At 53.4% G+C, this 17,831-nt stretch overlaps 1 protein-coding gene across 1 annotated transcript in view; it reads right to left on the reverse strand.

Moving 5' to 3' along the window:
- Positions 1-1,372: 1,372 nt before the first annotated feature.
- The window catches only part of DGKE (diacylglycerol kinase epsilon), a 31,202-nt gene continuing 14,743 nt past the window's right edge, over positions 1,373-17,831 (reverse strand). The window contains exons 9-15 of the mRNA XM_032976211.2: positions 16,830-16,987; positions 16,332-16,386; positions 14,020-14,133; positions 10,072-10,143; positions 9,642-9,769; positions 8,724-8,835; positions 1,373-7,716 (exon numbers count right to left, since the gene is read on the reverse strand). Of these exons, the coding sequence (XP_032832102.1) occupies positions 7,423-7,716; positions 8,724-8,835; positions 9,642-9,769; positions 10,072-10,143; positions 14,020-14,133; positions 16,332-16,386; positions 16,830-16,987 (933 nt within the window). The 3' untranslated portion in view covers positions 1,373-7,422. The remainder of the gene's footprint in view (positions 7,717-8,723; positions 8,836-9,641; positions 9,770-10,071; positions 10,144-14,019; positions 14,134-16,331; positions 16,387-16,829; positions 16,988-17,831) is intronic.

The following is a 17,831-nucleotide window of genomic DNA, read 5'->3' on the forward strand; positions in this document are numbered from 1 at the left end:
GGCCCCCCTCGGTGAGCGCCGCGCGGGGCCGGGGGGGGGGGGGGGGGGCTGCCGCGGGGTCGCCGGAATGCCTTAGTGGGCCCGTGGGTCCCGGGGGGCCGAGCCGCCCGGTGCCACCCGGGGCCGGCCGCCGCCGCCGCCGCCGCCGCCGCCTCGTCGTCGTCGGGTTTTTGTTTTGAGAACTTTGCGGCCGGTTCGCGGTGACGCGACCGCCGGTCGGTGGCGAACGGCGGCCGCCGCTGTTAGTCGTTGTCGCAGCCGTGCACGTGCCAGCGCGGAGCGAGCGTTGTGCCCGTCTCCCCGTCTCCACGTCTCCCCGTCTCCCCGTCTCCCCGTCTCCACGTCTCCCCGTCTCCACGTCTCCCCGTCTCCACGTCTCCCCGTCTCCCCGTCTCCCCGTCTCCCCGTCTCCACGTCTCCCCGTCTCCCCGTCTCCCCGTCTCCCCGTCTCCACGTCTCCACGTCTCCCCGTCTCCACGTCTCCCCGTCTCCCCGTCTCCCCGTCTCCACGTCTCCACGTCTCCACGTCTCCACGTCTCCCCGTCTCCACGTCTCCCCGTCTCCCCGTCTCCACGTCTCCACGTCTCCCCGTCTCCACGTCTCCCCGTCTCCCCGTCTCCCCGTCTCCACGTCTCCACGTCTCCACGTCTCCACGTCTCCCCGTCTCCACGTCTCCCCGTCTCCACGTCTCCCCGTCTCCCCGTCTCCACGTCTCCCCGTCTCCCCGTCTCCCCGTCTCCCCGTCTCCCCGTCTCCACGTCTCCCCGTCTCCCCGTCTCCCCGTCTCCCCGTCTCCACGTCTCCCCGTCTCCCCGTCTCCCCGTCTCCCCGTCTCCCCGTCTCCACGTCTCCCCGTCTCCCCGTCTCCCCGTCTCCCCGTCTCCACGTCTCCCCGTCTCCCCGTCTCCCCGTCTCCCCGTCTCCCCGTCTCCACGTCTCCCCGTCTCCCCGTCTCCCCGTCTCCCCCCGACAGTGATGCGTCGCTGTCGGAGCGAGCCGATCCTGTGAACGTCGCCGGTGCCGCCGGTCTCTCCTTGCCGCTTGCACCGCGGTCCGCCGGGGCGGCAGCTGGCGCCGGGAGCGAACCCGCGGGCGACGAGAAGAGCCGCGGGCACCACCACCACCGCCATCTTCACCGTCTTCACCGTCCTCACCGTCCTCACCATCTTCACCGTCGTCACGGCGGGAGAAGGCGCCGCCGTGCCGGCACCGCCGTGCCGGGGGGGCCGGCGCCACTCCCAACCCGCGCGCCTCGCGGGCCACGTGACCACCACGCTGCTCGCAGCCTTGCCCAGACCACCAACTCAAGAGAGGGCCGAACGTTTGCCCCGCATTCGTGTCGAGATCCGAATCGATGGAGATTCAGCCTGGGGACGTTCCCGTCGTTTATTTACACGTGTCACACACGTCACACACGTGTCACACACGTCACACACGTGTCACACACGTGTCACACACGCGTCACACACGCGTCACGCACGTGTCACGCGCGCGTCACACGCGCGTCACACGCGTGTCACACACGTGTCGCACGCGTTCACAAAATAAAGTTAAAACCACACGACCCGAACCCAACGACCCCACGCTCAATAATAAATACGATTAAAATCGAGGGCACTGGAAAACACGGCACAGAGGTGCGGAGACGGCACCACACGAGACGTAAAAACTTGGACCCTCGCCTCCCCCGCCCCCCCTCCACCTCCCCCTCTTTTATAAAGAAACGTCAAACAAACATTCAGGCCTGGCACCCTGCCACCTACGCTCCACCCGTCAATAACATCCACCCCCTGGCTTTCTACCGGGGCCTTGCGGGAGTCCGAGCCTTGGCTTAGACTGCAGGAGGGGAATCCGGCGAGCGACGAAGCTCTTTTGACGTGCAGGCGTCCAGTCGGGTCACGGGCCCAGCGATCCAGGCGGGGTCGCTGGGCCCCGCCGCTCGGCGAGTTCATCCGGCGGCGGCGGCGACGGGGCCCCTGTGGGCCGGATCGCCGGCTGTCTGCGCCGGAATCGGACGGGCACGGGACACGGTGCCACGCGCTGTGCGTCGAGATGATTCCTCGCGGCACGCGGGAGAAAGGAGAATAAATCATGATCGTGACTAACGTCGTGCATTCGTGTACGGCGGCGGCGGCGCGGGCTGCGTCCGCGAAGGCCGCGTGGTGCACACGCGGGGTAACACACCACGGGGTAACACACCACGGGGTAACACACCACGGGGTAACACACCACGGGGTAACACACCACGAGGTAACACACCACGGGGTAACACACCACGGGGTAACACACCACGGGGTAACACACCACGGGGTAACACACCGCGGGGTAACACACCGCGGGGTAACACACCGTGGGGTAACACACCACGGGGTAACGCACCGCGGGGTAACACACCACGGGGTAACACACCGCTGGGTAACACACCGTGGGGTAACACACCGTGGGGTAACACACCGTGGGGTAACACATCGCGGGGTAACACACCGCGGGGTAACACACCGCGGGGTAACACACCGCGGGGTAACACACCACGGGGTAACACACCACGGGGTAACACACCGTGGGGTAACACACCGTGGGGTAACACACCGTGGGGTAACACACCACGAGGTAACACACCGTGGGGTAACACACCGCGGGGTAACACACCACGGGGTAACACACCACGGGGTAACACACCGCGGGGTAACACACCGCGGGGTAACACACCGTGGGGTAACACACCGCGGGGTAACACACCGCGGGGTAACACACCGCGGGGTAACACACCGTGGGGTAACACACCGTGGGGTAACACACCGTGGGGTAACACACCGTGGGGTAACACACCACGGGGTAACACACCACGGGGTAACACACCGTGGGGTAACACACCGCGGGGTAACACACCGTGGGGTAACACACCACGGGGTAACACACCACGGGGTAACACCACCAGGTAACACACCGCGGGGTAACACACCGTGGGGTAACACACCACGGGGTAACACACCGCGGGGTAACACACCGCGGGGTAACACACCGCGGGGTAACACACCGTGGGGTAACACACCACGGGGTAACACACCACGGGGTAACACCACCAGGTAACACACCGCGGGGTAACACACCGTGGGGTAACACACCACGGGGTAACACACCGCGGGGTAACACACCGCGGGGTAACACACCGTGGGGTAACACACCGTGGGGTAACACACCGTGGGGTAACACACCGCGAGGTAACACACCGCGGGGTAACACACCGCGGGGTAACACACCGCGGGGTAACACACCGCCGACAAAGAGGTGGAGCCGCCAGGACCGGCCCCACCAGCAACGCAGGGCCCAACAGGCCGGGCGGTCCCACACGGGAGGGAGGTCTGCCCAGCTCCGTGGACGAGTGCTTACTGGTGGTGGCAGTGCTGGTGGTCGTGACGATCACGACGACGATCACGACGATGGTGACGATGACGACGATCACGACGATGGTGACGATGACGACGATCACGACGATCACGGCGATGGTGATGATGACGATGGTAATGATCACGACGATGGTGATGATGACGATGGTGACGATGACGATGGTAATGATCACGACGATGGTGATGATGACGATGGTGACGATGACGATGGTGATGATCACGACGACGATGCTCTGTACCAGTCTCACGCTAGGGCGCCCTGCCTGCCTGCACTGCACCCTGCCTGCACCCTGCCTACACCCTGCACTACACCCTGCACTGCACTCTGCCTACACCCTGCACTGCACTCTGCACTGCACCCTCCGGACGGAGAAGCGGGCATCGCTACTGCACCAGTAGCGCCAGCTGTGACAGCAGCAGCAGCAGTAGTAATTGTATCTGTAGTCACTACTACTGTCACCAGCTGTGACAACAGTAGTAATTGTATCTGTAGTCACTACTACTGTCACCAGCTGTAACAGTAGTAATTGTATCTGTAGTCACTACTACTGTCACCAGCTGTAACAGTAGTAATTGTATCTATATTCACTACTACTGTCACCAGCTGTGACAACAGTAGTAATTGTATCTGTAGTCACTACTACTGTCACCAGCTGTAACAGTAGTAATTGTATCTATATTCACTACTACTGTCACCAGCTGTAACAACAGTAGTAATTGTATCTATATTCACTACTACTGTCACCAGCTGTGACAACAGTAGTAATTGTATCTGTAGTCACTACTACTGTCACCAGCTGTAACAGTAGTAATTGTATCTATATTCACTACTACTGTCACCAGCTGTGACAACAGTAGTAATTGTATCTGTAGTCACTACTACTGTCACCAGCTGTAACAGTAGTAATTGTATCTATATTCACTACTACTGTCACCAGCTGTAACAACAGTAGTAATTGTATCTATATTCACTACTACTGTCACCAGCTGTGACAGTAGTAATTGTATCTGTAGTCACTACTACTGTCACCAGCTGTGACAACAGTAGTAATTGTATCTATGTTCACTACTACTGTCACCAGCTGTGACAACAGTAGTAATTGTATCTGTAGTCACTACTACTGTCACCATCTGTAACAACAGTAGTAATTGTATCTATATTCACTACTACTGTCACCAGCTGTAACAGTAGTAATTGTATCTGTAGTCACTACTACTGTCACCATCTGTAACAACAGTAGTAATTGTATCTATGTTCACTACTACTGTCACCAGCTGTGACAACAGTAGTAATTGTATCTGTAGTCACTACTACTGTCACCAGCTGTAACAGTAGTAATTGTATCTGTAGTCACTACTACTGTCACCAGCTGTAACAACAGTAGTAATTGTATCTATGTTCACTACTACTGTCACCAGCTGTAACAGTAGTAATTGTATCTATATTCACTACTACTGTCACCAGCTGTAACAGTAGTAATTGTATCTGTAGTCACTACTACTGTCACCAGCTGTAACAACAGTAGTAATTGTATCTATATTCACTACTACTGTCACCAGCTGTAACAGTAGTAATTGTATCTGTAGTCACTACTACTGTCACCAGCTGTAACAGTAGTAGTTGTATCTGTAGTCACTACTACTGTCACCAGCTGTAACAGTAGTAATTGTATCTATGGTCACTGCTACTGTCACCAGCTGTAACAGTAGTAATTGTATCTATAGTCACTACTACTGTCACCAGCTGTAACAGTAGTAATTGTATCTATAGTCACTACTACTGTCACCAGCTGTAACAGTAGTAATTGTATCTATGTTCACTACTACTGTCACCAGCTGTAACAGTAGTAATTGTATCTATGTTCACTACTACTGTCACCAGCTGTGACAACAGTAGTAATTGTATCTATAGTCACTACTACTGTCACCAGCTGTAACAGTAGTAATTGTATCTATGTTCACTACTACTGTGACCAGCTGTGACAGTAGTAATTGTATCTGTGGTCACTACTACTGTCACCAGCTGTGACAACAGTAGTAATTGTATCTATAGTCACTGCTACTGTCACCAGATGTGACAGTAGTAATTGTATCTATGGTCACTACTACTGTCACCAGCTGTGACAGTAGTAGTAATTGTATCTATGTTCACTACTACTGTCACCAGCTGTAACAGTAGTAATTGTATCTGTAGTCACTACTACTGTCACCAGCTGTGACAGTAGTAATTGTATCTGTAGTCACTACTACTGTCACCAGCTGTGACAACAGTAGTAATTGTATCTGTAGTCACTGCTACTGTCACCAGCTGTGACAGTAGTAATTGTATCTGTAGTCACTACTACTGTCACCAGATGTGACAGTAGTAATTGTATCTGTGGTCACTACTACTGTCACCAGCTGTGACAGTAGTAATTGTATCTATGTTCACTGCTACTGTCACCAGCTGTGACAACAGTAGTAATTGTATCTGTAGTCACTGCTACTGTCACCAGCTGTGACAGTAGTAATTGTATCTATGTTCACTACTACTGTCACCAGCTGTGACAACAGTAGTGATTGTATCTATGTTCACTGCTACTGTCACCAGCTGTGACAGTAGTAATTGTATCTGTGGTCACTACTACTGTCACCAGCTGTGACAGTAGTAATTGTATCTGTAGTCACTGCTACTGTCACCAGCTGTGACAGTAGTAATTGTATCTATGTTCACTGCTACTGTCACCAGCTGTGACAACAGTAGTAATTGTATCTGTAGTCACTACTACTGTCACCAGTTGTGACAGTAACAGTAGTAATTGTATCTATAGTCACCGCTACTGTCACCAGCTGTGACAGTAGTAATTGTATCTATAGTCACCGCTACTGTCACCAGCTGTGACAGTAGTAATTGTATCTGTAGTCACTGCTACTGTCACCAGCTGTGACAGTAGTAGTGATTGTATCTATAGTCACTACTACTGTCACCAGCTGTAACAGCAGTAGTAATTGTATCTATAGTCACTACTACTGTCACCAGCTGTAACAGCAGTAGTAATTGTATCTGTGGTCACTACTACTGTCACCAGCTGTAACAGTAGTAATTGTATCTGTAGTCACTGCTACTGTCACCAGCTGTAACAGTAGTAATTGTATCTGTAGTCACTACTACTGTCACCAGCTGTAACAGTAGTAATTGTATCTGTAGTCACTACTACTGTCACCAGCTGTAACAGTAGTAGTAGTGATTGTATCTATAGTCACTACTACTGTCACCAGCTGTGACAACAGTAGTAATTGTATCTGTAGTCACTACTACTGTCACCAGCTGTAACAGTAGTAGTAGTGATTGTATCTATGGCCACTACTACTGTCACCAGCTGTAACAGTAGTAATTGTATCTGTAGTCACTGCTACTGTCACCAGCTGTGACAACAGTAGTAATTGTATCTATGTTCACTACTACTGTCACCAGCTGTGACAACAGTAGTAATTGTATCTATGGTCACTACTACTGTCACCAGCTGTGACAGTAGTAATTGTATCTATATTCACTACTACTGTCACCAGCTGTGACAACAGTAGTAATTGTATCTATGGTCACTGCTACTGTCACCAGCAGTGGTAGATCACAGTAACGGTAGTGCAGGCATGAGCCCAAGCAACCGGTACCCGTCACCGGCTCGTGGTGGTGGTGGCCACGCTTGCTCCTCCACATTCTGTCGTCTTGGTTGGTCGTCCGCCACTCGCTCCGTCCGACCGTCACTCTGTCACCCCTTCTGTCCGTCACCCCTTCTGTCCGTCACCCCTTCTGTCCGTCACCCCTTCTCTCCGTCACCCCTTCTCTCCGTCACCCCTTCTGTCCGTCACCCCTACTGTCCGTCACCCCTTCTCTCTGTCACCCCTACTCTCCCTCACCCCTACTGTCCGTCACCCCTTCTGTCCGTCACCCCTTCTGTCCGTCACCCCTTCTGTCCGTCACCCTGCACGTCCGAGCCAGTCAATTCGCAGGTACAGGCCGTGGCGTTGGGTGGCTTCACTGGCTGTCGGTTTCCCTGCCGGGCTCCGTGCCGGGCTCCGTCCCGGGCTCCGTGCCGGGCTCCGTGCCGGGCTCCGTGCCGGGCTCCGTGCCGGGCTCCGTGCCGGGCTCCGTGCCGGGCTCCGTGCCGGGCTCCGTGCCGGGCTCCGTGCCGGGCTCCGTGCCGGGCTCCGTGCCGGGCCGCGCCAGCACCAGCGCGCCGGTCTTGTAGGTGATGAGGACCGAGCAGGGGCCCTGTGACCAGGGCTCCCCGTCCACCTGCATCGGCATCTGCCCCTCGTGCAGCGTCAGCTGGATGGGGGGGGGAAGGGGGAGGGCTCATCGCGCACGTGCAGAGACAAAGGTCCCCCGTGTAGCCTCTAACAGACTGTAGGGGCAAGTGCTGTTAGCGATTAGCACCTACAAAGACAAAGGTCCCCCGTGTAGCCTCTAACAGACTGTAGGGGCAAGTGCTGTTAGCGAGCTCCTGTGAAGGCCGGCGCTGCACTACGAGGGGGTGGGTGGCCAGCACCACGCCCCGGCCGCCTTTGTCTCCCCAGTGGCGATGTTTACTACACACCGCACCGGGCTATTCATTTGAGGCTCAGTCGACCTAAGGGAGGCCCAGGACCGGTTCGGATAATCGTCACCGGTGTTGGCCACGAACGGGAATCGAATTTGTGTCACCGCGTTTGTAGCGTGGCGTAGCGCTAACCGCTGCGCCACCACTCCCCACTGCCTCAACAACAACAGCCGTCATGACGGTGACATGACCCCGGCACCTGTGCCAGGCTAGGTGCACGTTGAAGTGTCGGAGGCTCGCTGCTGGCGGGAGGAGGTCGCGAGTCGACTGACTGAGACGAGCGGCCGATGCACCACACTGCCAAAGGTTCCCCCGTGGTAGCCTTAGCAGACCGTTGGGGCAAGTGCTGTTAGCGAGCACACACGCACGTACACACGCACGCACACACACACACTAACTCGCGCACACACGCACGTACACACGCACGTACACACGCACACACGCACGTACACACACACACGCACACACACACACCCACGTGCACACGCACGTACATACACACGCATGCACACACGCACCCACACACGCCCGTACAAACGCACGCACACGCGCACGTACACACGCACGCACACACGCACGCATGTACACACGCACGCACACGCACACACACACACGCACACACACCCACGTGCACATGCACACACGCACGTACACACGCACGTACACACGCACACACACGCACGTACACACGCACACATACGCACACACACGCACGCACACGCCGTGCGTATTGTACCTTGACGCTGTGCGCCTGCCCCAGGCGCAGGGGGTTGGCCAACTTCACCTGCAGCTGCGCCAGGTGGAAGGAGCCATAGACACCCACCACCTCCAGCTTACCGTCGTCCTGCCTGCACCGCACCACACCGGTGTTACCACACCACACCACACCGGTGTTACCACACCACACCACACCGGTGTTACCACACCACACCGGTGTTACCACACCACACTGGTGTTACTACACCGGTGTTACCACACCACACCGGTGTTACCACACCACACCGGTGTTACCGCGCCACACCGGTGTTGCCACACCTCACCCCGCACACCGCAGCTTACAGCACCTCTTTCTGCACCGTACCACTCCCCACCAGCAGTCACCATCACTCGCCGTACCACACCATGTACGGCGCTCCGGCATTACCACCACCGCACCGCGACTGTGTGACGAGGTGTGACGAGGTGTGACGACGGCTGTGCGAAGCGACGACGATGGTGCGGCTGGGCGATGAAGCAGTGAAGATGACGGCGGCGTGGCGGTGACGACGAGGTGTGTGGCGGTGACTACGGTGACGAGGTGTGTGGCGGTGACTACGGTGACGAGGTGTGTGGCGGTGACTACGGTGACGAGGTGTGTGGCGGTGACTACGGTGACGAGGTGTGTGGCGGTGACTACGGTGACGAGGTGTGTGGCGGTGACTACGGTGACGAGGTGTGTGGTGGTGACTACGGTGACTACGGTAACGAGGTGCGTGGTGGTGACTAGGTGTGTGGGGGTGACGAGGTGTGTGGCGGTGACGAGGTGTGTGGGGGTGACGAGGTGTGTGGCATTGACGAGGTGACTACGGTGACGAGGTGTGTGGCGATGACTACAGCGACGAGGTGTGTGGTGGTGACGAGGGTGACGAGGATGATGAGGATGATGAGCGGGCACCGTGCGGGTGGGCAGGGTGGGTCCCCGGTGCCCTCCCAGAGGCGGCAGCCGCCCCCCCAGTGAGCGATGTTGAGGACGATGACTCCCTCCAGCGGGGGCAGGGACACACGCCGCCCGTCCAGCTCCAGCTGCAGAAACACGGGGGGGGGAGGGTGGGTAGGTGGGGGGCTGGGTGGGTAAGGGGGGCTGGGTGGGTGGGTGGGGCTGGGTGGGTGGGGGGGGGGCTGGGTGGGTGGGTGGGGGGGGCTGGGTGGGTGGGTGGGGGGGGGCTGGGTGGGTGGGTGGGGGGGCTGGGTGGGTGGGGGGGGGGGCTGGGTGGGTGGGTGGGGGGCTGGGTGGGTGGGTGGGGGGGTCTTGGTGGGTGGGAGGGTGGGGGGGCTGGGTGGGTGGGGCTGGGTGGGTGGGTGCGGAGGGTGGGTGGGGGTGGCACCTCGATCATCTTGTCCAGGTTCCTGCACTCCTGCACCAGGCAGTCCTTGGTCCCATAAAAGAAGTAAACAGCCTGCAGAGACAGATAACACAGTAGTCTTTGTGTGTCTTTGTGAGTCTTTGTGTGTCTTTGTGAGACTTTGTGAGTCTTTGTGAGTCTTTGTGAGTCTGAGTCTTTGTGTGTCTTTGTGAGTCTTTGTGTGTCTTTGTGAGTCTTTGTGAGTCTTTGTGAGTCTTTGTGAGTCTTTGTGTGTCTTTGTGAGTCTTTGTGTGTCTTTGTGTGTCTTTGTGAGTCTTTGTGAGACTTTGTGTGTCTTTGTGAGTCTTTGTGTGTCTTTGTGAGTCTTTGTGTGTCTTTGTGAGTCTTTGTGAGTCTTTGTGAGTCTGAGTCTTTGTGTGTCTTTGTGTGTCTTTGTGAGTCTTTGTGTGTCTTTGTGAGTCTTTGTGAGTCTTTGTGTGTCTTTGTGAGTCTTTGTGTGTCTTTGTGTGTCTTTGTGAGTCTTTGTGAGTCTTTGTGAGACTTTGTGTGTCTCTGTGAGTCTTTGTGTGTCTTTGTGAGTCTTTGTGTGTCTTTGTGAGTCTTTGTGAGTCTTTGTGTGTCTTTGTGTGTCTTTGTGTGTCTTTGTGAGTCTTTGTGTCTTTGTGAGTCTTTTTGAGTCGTTGTGAGTCTTTCTGTGTCTTTGTGAGTCTGTGTGAGTCTTTGTGTGTCTTTGTGAGTCTTTGTGAGTCTTTGTGTGTCTTTGTGTGTCTTTGTGTGTCTTTGTGAGTCTTTGTGTGTCTTTGTGAGTCTTTGTGTGTCTTTGTGAGTCTTTGTGAGTCGTTGTGAGTCTTTGTGTGTCTTTGTGTGTCTTTGTGAGTCTTTGTGTGTCTTTGTGAGTCTTTGTGAGTCTTTGTGTGTCTTTGTGTGTCTTTGTGAGTCTTTGTGTGTCTTTGTGAGTCTTTGTGAGTCTTTGTGTGTCTTTGTGAGTCTTTATGAGTCTTTGTGTGTCTTTGTGAGTCTTTGTGTGTCTTTGTGTGTCTTTGTGAGTCTTTGTGTGTCTTTGTGAGTCTTTGTGAGTCTTTGTGTGTCTTTGTGAGTCTTTGTGAGTCTGTCTTTGTGAGTCTGAGTCTTTGCGAGTCTGAGTCTTTGTGAGTCTTTGTGAGTCTTTTTGAGTCTTTGTGAGTCTTTGTGAGTCTGTCTTTGTGAGTCTGAGTCTTTGGGAGTCTGAGTCTTTGTGAGTCGTTGTGAGTCTTTGTGAGTCTGTGTGAGTCTTTGTGAGTCTTTGTGAGTCTTTGTGAGACTTTGTGAGTCTTTGTGAGTCTTTGTGTGTCTTTGTGAGTCTTTGTGAGTCTTTCTGAGTCGTTGTGTGTCTTTGTGAGTCTTTGTGAGTCTTTGTGAGACTTTGTGAGTCTTTGTGAGACTTTGTGAGTCTTTGTGTGTCTTTGTGTGTCTTTGTGAGTCTTTGTGAGTCTTTGTGAGGCTTTGTGTGTCTTTGTGTGTCTTTGTGAGACTTTGTGAGTCTTTGTGAGTCTTTGTGAGTCTTTGTTAGTCTTTGTGAGTCTTTGTGAGTCTGAGTCTTTGTGAGTCTGAGTCTTTGTGAGTCTGTCTTTGTGAGTCTTTGTGAGTCTGTCTGAGTCTGTGTGAGTCTTTGTGAGTCTGTGTCTTTGTGAGAGTTTGTGAGTCTTTGTAAGTCTGTGTGAGTCTGTGTGAGTCTGTGTGTGTCTTTGTGAGTCTTTGTGAGTCTTTGTGAGTCTGAGTCTTTGTGTGTCTTTGTGAGTCTGAGTCTTTGTGAGTCTTTGTGAGTCTTTGTGAGTCTGTCTTTGTGAGTCTGAGTCTTTGTGAGTCTGAGTCTTTGGGAGTCTTTGTGAGTCTTTGTGAGTCTGTGGCTTTGTGAGTCTGAGTCTTTGTGTCTGAGTCTTTGTGTGTCTTTGTGAGTCTGAGTCTTTGTGAGTCTGTGTCTATGTGAGTCTGAGTCTTTGTGAGTCTTTGTGAGTCTGAGTCTTTGTGAGTCTATGTCTTTGTGAGTCTTTGTGAGTCTTTGTGAGTCTGAGTCTTTGTGAGTCTTTGCACTTGCCCCAACAGTCTGTTACAGGCTACACGGGGGATCTTTGTCTTTGTAGGTGCTGCTCGCTAACAGCACTTGCCCCTACAGTCTGTGAAGGCTGTACAGGGATCTTTGTCTTTTTTTCGTGTGGCTTTGTGTCACGGCATGTCACGGCGTGTGACTGTGTGACACGGTGTGTCACGGCGTGTGACTGTGTGTCACGGCGTGTGACTGTGTGTGACTGTGTGTGACTGTGTGTCACTGTGTGTGACGGCGTGTGACTGTGTGTGACTGTGTGTCACTGTGTGTGACGGCGTGTGACTGTGTCACTGTGTGTCATGGCGTGTGACTGTGTGTCACTGTGTGTGACGGCGTGTGACTGTGTGACTGTGTGTCACTGTGTGTTACTGTGTGTGACGGCGTGTCACTGTGTGTGACGGCGTGTGACTGTGTGTCACTGTGTGTCACTGTGTGTGACTGTGTGTGACTGTGTGTCACTGTGTGTGACGGCGTGTCACGGCGTGTGACTGTGTGTGACGGCGTGTGACTGTGTGTGACTGTGTCACTGTGTGTCATGGTGTGTGACTGTGTGTGACTGTGTATGACTGTGTGTGACTGTGTGTGACGGCGTGTCACTGTGTGTCACTGTGTGTCACGGTGTGTGACTGTGTGTGACTGTGTGTGACTGTGTGTCACGGCATGTCCCTGTGCGTCTCCGTGTGACTGTGTCCACGTGTTTCCGTGTGTCTGTCTCTGTGTGTCTGTCTCTGTGTGTCTGTCTCTGTGTGACTGTCTCTGTGTGTGTCTCTGTGTGTCTCTGTGTGTCTCTGTGTGTCTGTCTCTGTGTGTCTGTCTCTGTGTGTCTGTCTCTGTGTGTCTCTGTGTGTCTCTGTGTGTCTGTCTCTGTGTGAGTGTCTCTGTGTGTCTGTCTCTATGTCTGTCTCTGTGTGTCTGTCTCTGTGTGTCTCTGTCTGTCTCTGTGTGTCTGTCTCTGTGTGTCTGTCTCTGTGTGTCTGTCTCTGTGTGTCTCTGTGTGTCTGTCTCTGTGTGAGTGTCTCTGTGTGTCTGTCTCTATGTCTGTCTCTGTGTGTCTGTCTCTGTGTGTCTCTGTCTGTCTCTGTGTGAGTGTCTCTGTGTGTCTGTCTCTGTGTGTCTGTCTCTGTGTGTCTCTGTGTGTCTGTCTCTGTGTGTGTGTCTCTGTGTGTCTGTCTCTGTGTGTCTGTCTCTGTGTGTCTCTGTGTGTCTGTCTCTGTGTGAGTGTCTCTGTGTGTCTGTCTCTATGTCTGTCTCTGTGTGTCTGTCTCTGTGTGTCTCTGTGTGTCTCTGTGTGAGTGTCTCTGTGTGTCTCTGTGTGAGTGTCTCTGTGTGTCTGTCTCTGTGTGTCTGTCTCTGTGTGTCTGTGTGTGTCTGCCTCTGTGTGTGTGTCTCTGTGTGTCTGTCTCTGTGTGAGTGTCTCTGTGTGAGTGTCTCTGTGTGTCTGTCTCTGTGTGTCTGTCTCTGTGTGTCTCTGTCTGTCTCTGTGTGTCTGTCTCTGTGTGTCTGTCTCTGTGTGTCTGTCTCTGTGTGTCTCTGTGTGTCTGTCTCTGTGTGAGTGTCTCTGTGTGTCTGTCTCTATGTCTGTCTCTGTGTGTCTGTCTCTGTGTGTCTCTGTGTGTCTCTGTGTGAGTGTCTCTGTGTGTCTCTGTGTGAGTGTCTCTGTGTGTCTGTCTCTGTGTGTCTGTCTCTGTGTGTCTGTCTCTGTGTGTCTGTGTGTGTCTGCCTCTGTGTGTGTGTCTCTGTGTGTCTGTCTCTGTGTGAGTGTCTCTGTGTGAGTGTCTCTGTGTGTCTGTCTCTGTGTGTCTGTCTCTGTGTGTCTCTGTGTGTCTCTGTGTGTCTGTCTCTGTGTGTCTGTCTCTGTGTGTCTGTCTCTGTGTGTCTGTCCCCACCTTGTTGACGTGGCGACTGGTGAAGAGAGCCGGCTTGCTCTCACGGTGCCGGTGGAAATTCAGCGCCATGAGAGCATCTGGTCCCACCGAGAAGTAGTTGTTCATGGACAGGCTCTGTGCACCGTCGCCGAACACACAAAGGCAAAGGTCCCCCGTGTAGCCTCCCCACAGACCCATGGGGAGGCTGGGCCCTGCACCAGGTACTCATCTCATGTTTAACACGTCCTACACCAGGCACTCATCTGATGTTTAACACGTCCTGCACCAGTCACTCATCTGATGAATAACACGTCCAGCACCAGGCACTCATCTGATGTTTAACACGTCCTACACCAAGCACTCATCTGATGTTTAACACGTCCTGCACCAGTCACTCATCTGATGTTTAACACGTCCTGCACCAGTCACTCATCTGATGTTTAACACGTCCTGCCATAGTCACTCATCTGATGTTTAACACGACCTGCACCAGTCACTCTTCTGATGTTTAACACGTCCTGTACCAGGCACTCATGTGATGTTTAACACGTCCTGCACCAGTCACTCATCTGATGTTTAACACGTCCTGCACCAGGTACTCATCTGATGTTTAACACGTCCTGCACCAGTCACTCATCTGATGAATAACACGTCCTGCACCAGTCACTCATCTGATGTTTAACACGTCCTGTACCAGGTACTCATCTGATGTTTAACACGTCCTGCCATAGTCACTCATCTGATGTTTAACACGACCTGCACCAGTCACTCATCTGATGTTTAACACGTCCTGCACCAGGTACTCATCTGATGAATAACACGTCCTGCACCAGTCACTCATCTGATGTTTAACACGTCCTGCACCAGGTACTCATCTGATGTTTAACACGTCCTGTACCAGTCACTCATCTGATGTTTAACACGTCCTGCACCAGGTACTCATCTGATGTTTAACACGTCCTGTACCAGTCACTCATCTGATGTTTAACACGTCCTGCACCAGTCACTCATCTGATGTTTAACACGTCCTGCACCAGTCACTCATCTGATGTTTAACACGTCCTGCCATAGTCACTCATCTGATGTTTAACACGACCTGCACCAGTCACTCTTCTGATGTTTAACACGTCCTGTACCAGGCACTCATGTGATGTTTAACACGTCCTGCACCAGTCACTCATCTGATGTTTAACACGTCCTGCACCAGGTACTCATCTGATGTTTAACACGTCCTGCACCAGTCACTCATCTGATGAATAACACGTCCTGCACCAGTCACTCATCTGATGTTTAACACGTCCTGTACCAGGTACTCATCTGATGTTTAACACGACCTGCACCAGTCACTCATCTGATGTTTAACACGTCCTGCACCAGGTACTCATCTGATGAATAACACGTCCTGCACCAGTCACTCATCTGATGTTTAACACGTCCTGCACCAGGTACTCATCTGATGTTTAACACGTCCTGTACCAGTCACTCATCTGATGTTTAACACGTCCTACACCAGGTACTCATCTGATGTTTAACACGTCCTGTACCAGTCACTCATCTGATGTTTAACACGTCCTGCACCAGGTACTCATCTGATGTTTAACACGTCCTGTACCATTCACTCATCTGATGTTTAACACGTCCTACACCAGGTACTCATCTGATGTTTAACACGTCCTGTACCAGGCACTCATGTGATGTTTAACACGGCAGCACCAGGCACTCATGTGATGTTTAACACGTCCTGCACCAAGCACTCATCTGATGTTTAACACGTCCTACACCAGGGTTGGTCTAAGACCGGTTCGAATATTGACGCCTGATGTTGGCCGTGAGCGGGAATCGAACCCAGGTGTCCAGTCACGTAGCGCAGCGCTGAAGCATCAGCACAACGTGTAGGTGAGTGGTTCAGAGTGGTGAGTGGTTCAGCGTGGTGAGTGGTTCAGCGTGGTGAGTGGTTCAGCGTGGTGAGTGGTTCAGAATGGTGAGTGGTTCAGAGTGGTGAGTGGCTCAGCGTGGTGAGTGGTTCAGCGTGGTGAGTGGTTCAGAGTGGTGAGTGGTTCAGAGTGGTGAGTGGTTCAGAGTGGTGAGTGGTTCAGCGTGGTGAGTGGTTCAGAGTGGTGAGTGGTTCAGAGTGGTGAGTGGCTCAGCATGGTGAGTGGTTCAGCGTGGTGAGTGGTTCAGCGTGGTGAGTGGTTCAGCGTGGTGAGTGGCTCAGCGTGGTGAGTGGTTCAGCGTGGTGGTGAGTGGTTCAGAGTGGTGAGTGGCTCAGCGTGGTGAGTGGTTCAGCGTGGTGAGTGGCTCAGCGTGGTGGTGAGCGTGCATGGCGAGGTCACCTTGGTGAGCTTGCGGAACACCTTGTAGCCACGATTCGTGACCTGGACCCTCCACCTGAACATGGGGGACACGGAGTGAGCACGGGGTGAGCACGGGGTGAGCACGGAGGACACGGGGTGAGCACAGGGTGAGTACGGGGTGAGCACGGGGTGAGTACGCGGTGAGCGTGGAGTGAGTACGGGGTGAGTACGGAGGACACGGGGTGAGCACGGGACAGCGGCTGAACACAGATGCTCAACCACGCGGCGTAGCAGGTCGTGTCCAGGCCGTGTCCAGGTCGTGTCCAAGTCGTGTCCAAGTCGTGTCCAGGACGTGTCCGAGTCCTGTCCAGGTCCTGTCCAAGTCGTGTCCAAGTCGTGTCCAGGACGTGTCCGAGTCCTGTCCAGGTCCTGTCCAAGTCGTGTCCAGGACGTGTCCGAGTCCTGTCCAGGTCGTGTCCAAGTCGTGTCCAGGTCCTGTCCAAGTCTCGTCCAGGTCGTGTCCAGGTCGTGTCGCACCTGTCCAGCGTGCGCGTCTCAGCTCTCCGCACGTCTCCGAGCCGCTCCTCCAGGGCGCCGTCCCCCGGGAATCCCTCGCGCCAGCCCAGCGAGCGTGCCAGGTCGTTGCCGGTGCCCAGCGGCAGCACCGCCACGGGGGGGCGCGCCACCCGCTCGTCCTGCGGCGGCACCGCTCGTTACACGCGGCGCCCGCCGCGGCCGTCTGGAACGTTCTTCTTCCCTTCCCATGTTATAGGCAGCCGCTGGAGCTGTGCACCTTGTAAATCATCGTCTGAAGTGACGAACTGGTTTGTTTAGTGTTGTTGTTGTGTTTAGTGTTGTTGTGTTTAGTGTTGTTGTTGTGTTTAGTGTTGTTGTGTTTAGTGTTGTTGTTGTGTTTAGTGTTGTTGTGTTTAGTGTTGTTGTGTTTAGTGTTGTTGTGTTTAGTGTTGTTGTTGTGTTTGGTGTTGTTGTTGTGTCTAGTGTTGTTGTGTTTAGTGTTGTTGTGTTTAGTGTTGTTGTGTTTAGTGTTGTTGTGTTTAGTGTTGTTGTTGTGTTTAGTGTTGTTGTGTTTAGTGTTGTTGTTGTGTTTAGTGTTGTTGTGTTTAGTGTTGTTGTTGTGTTTAGTGTTGTTGTTGTGTTTAGTGTTGTTGTGTCTGGTGTTGTTGTGTTTAATGTTGTGTGTTGTTGTGTTTAGTGTTGTGTTTAGTGTTGTTGTTGTTGTTGTGTTTAGTGTGTTTAGTGTTGTTGTGTTTAGTATTGTTGTTGTGTTTAGTGTTGTTGTGTCTAGTGTTGTTGTGTTTCATGTTGTTGTGTTTAGTGTTGTTGTGTTTGGTGTTGTTGTTGTGTTGTTGTTGTGTTTAGTGTTGTTGTGTTTAGTGTTGTTGTTGTGTTTAGTGTTGTTGTGTTTAGTGTTGTTGTTGTGTTTAGTGTTGTTGTTGTGTTTAGTGTTGTTGTGTTTAGTGTTGTTGTGTTTAGTGTTGTTGTGTTTAGTGTTGTTGTGTTTAGTGTTGTTGTTGTGTT

This window comes from Petromyzon marinus, chromosome 58, assembly GCF_048934315.1.
Source record: "Petromyzon marinus isolate PM22_M1 ecotype Great Lakes invasive population chromosome 58, UKy_Petmar_22M1.pri1.0, whole genome shotgun sequence".
Taxonomy (NCBI): Eukaryota; Metazoa; Chordata; class Hyperoartia; order Petromyzontiformes; family Petromyzontidae; genus Petromyzon; species Petromyzon marinus.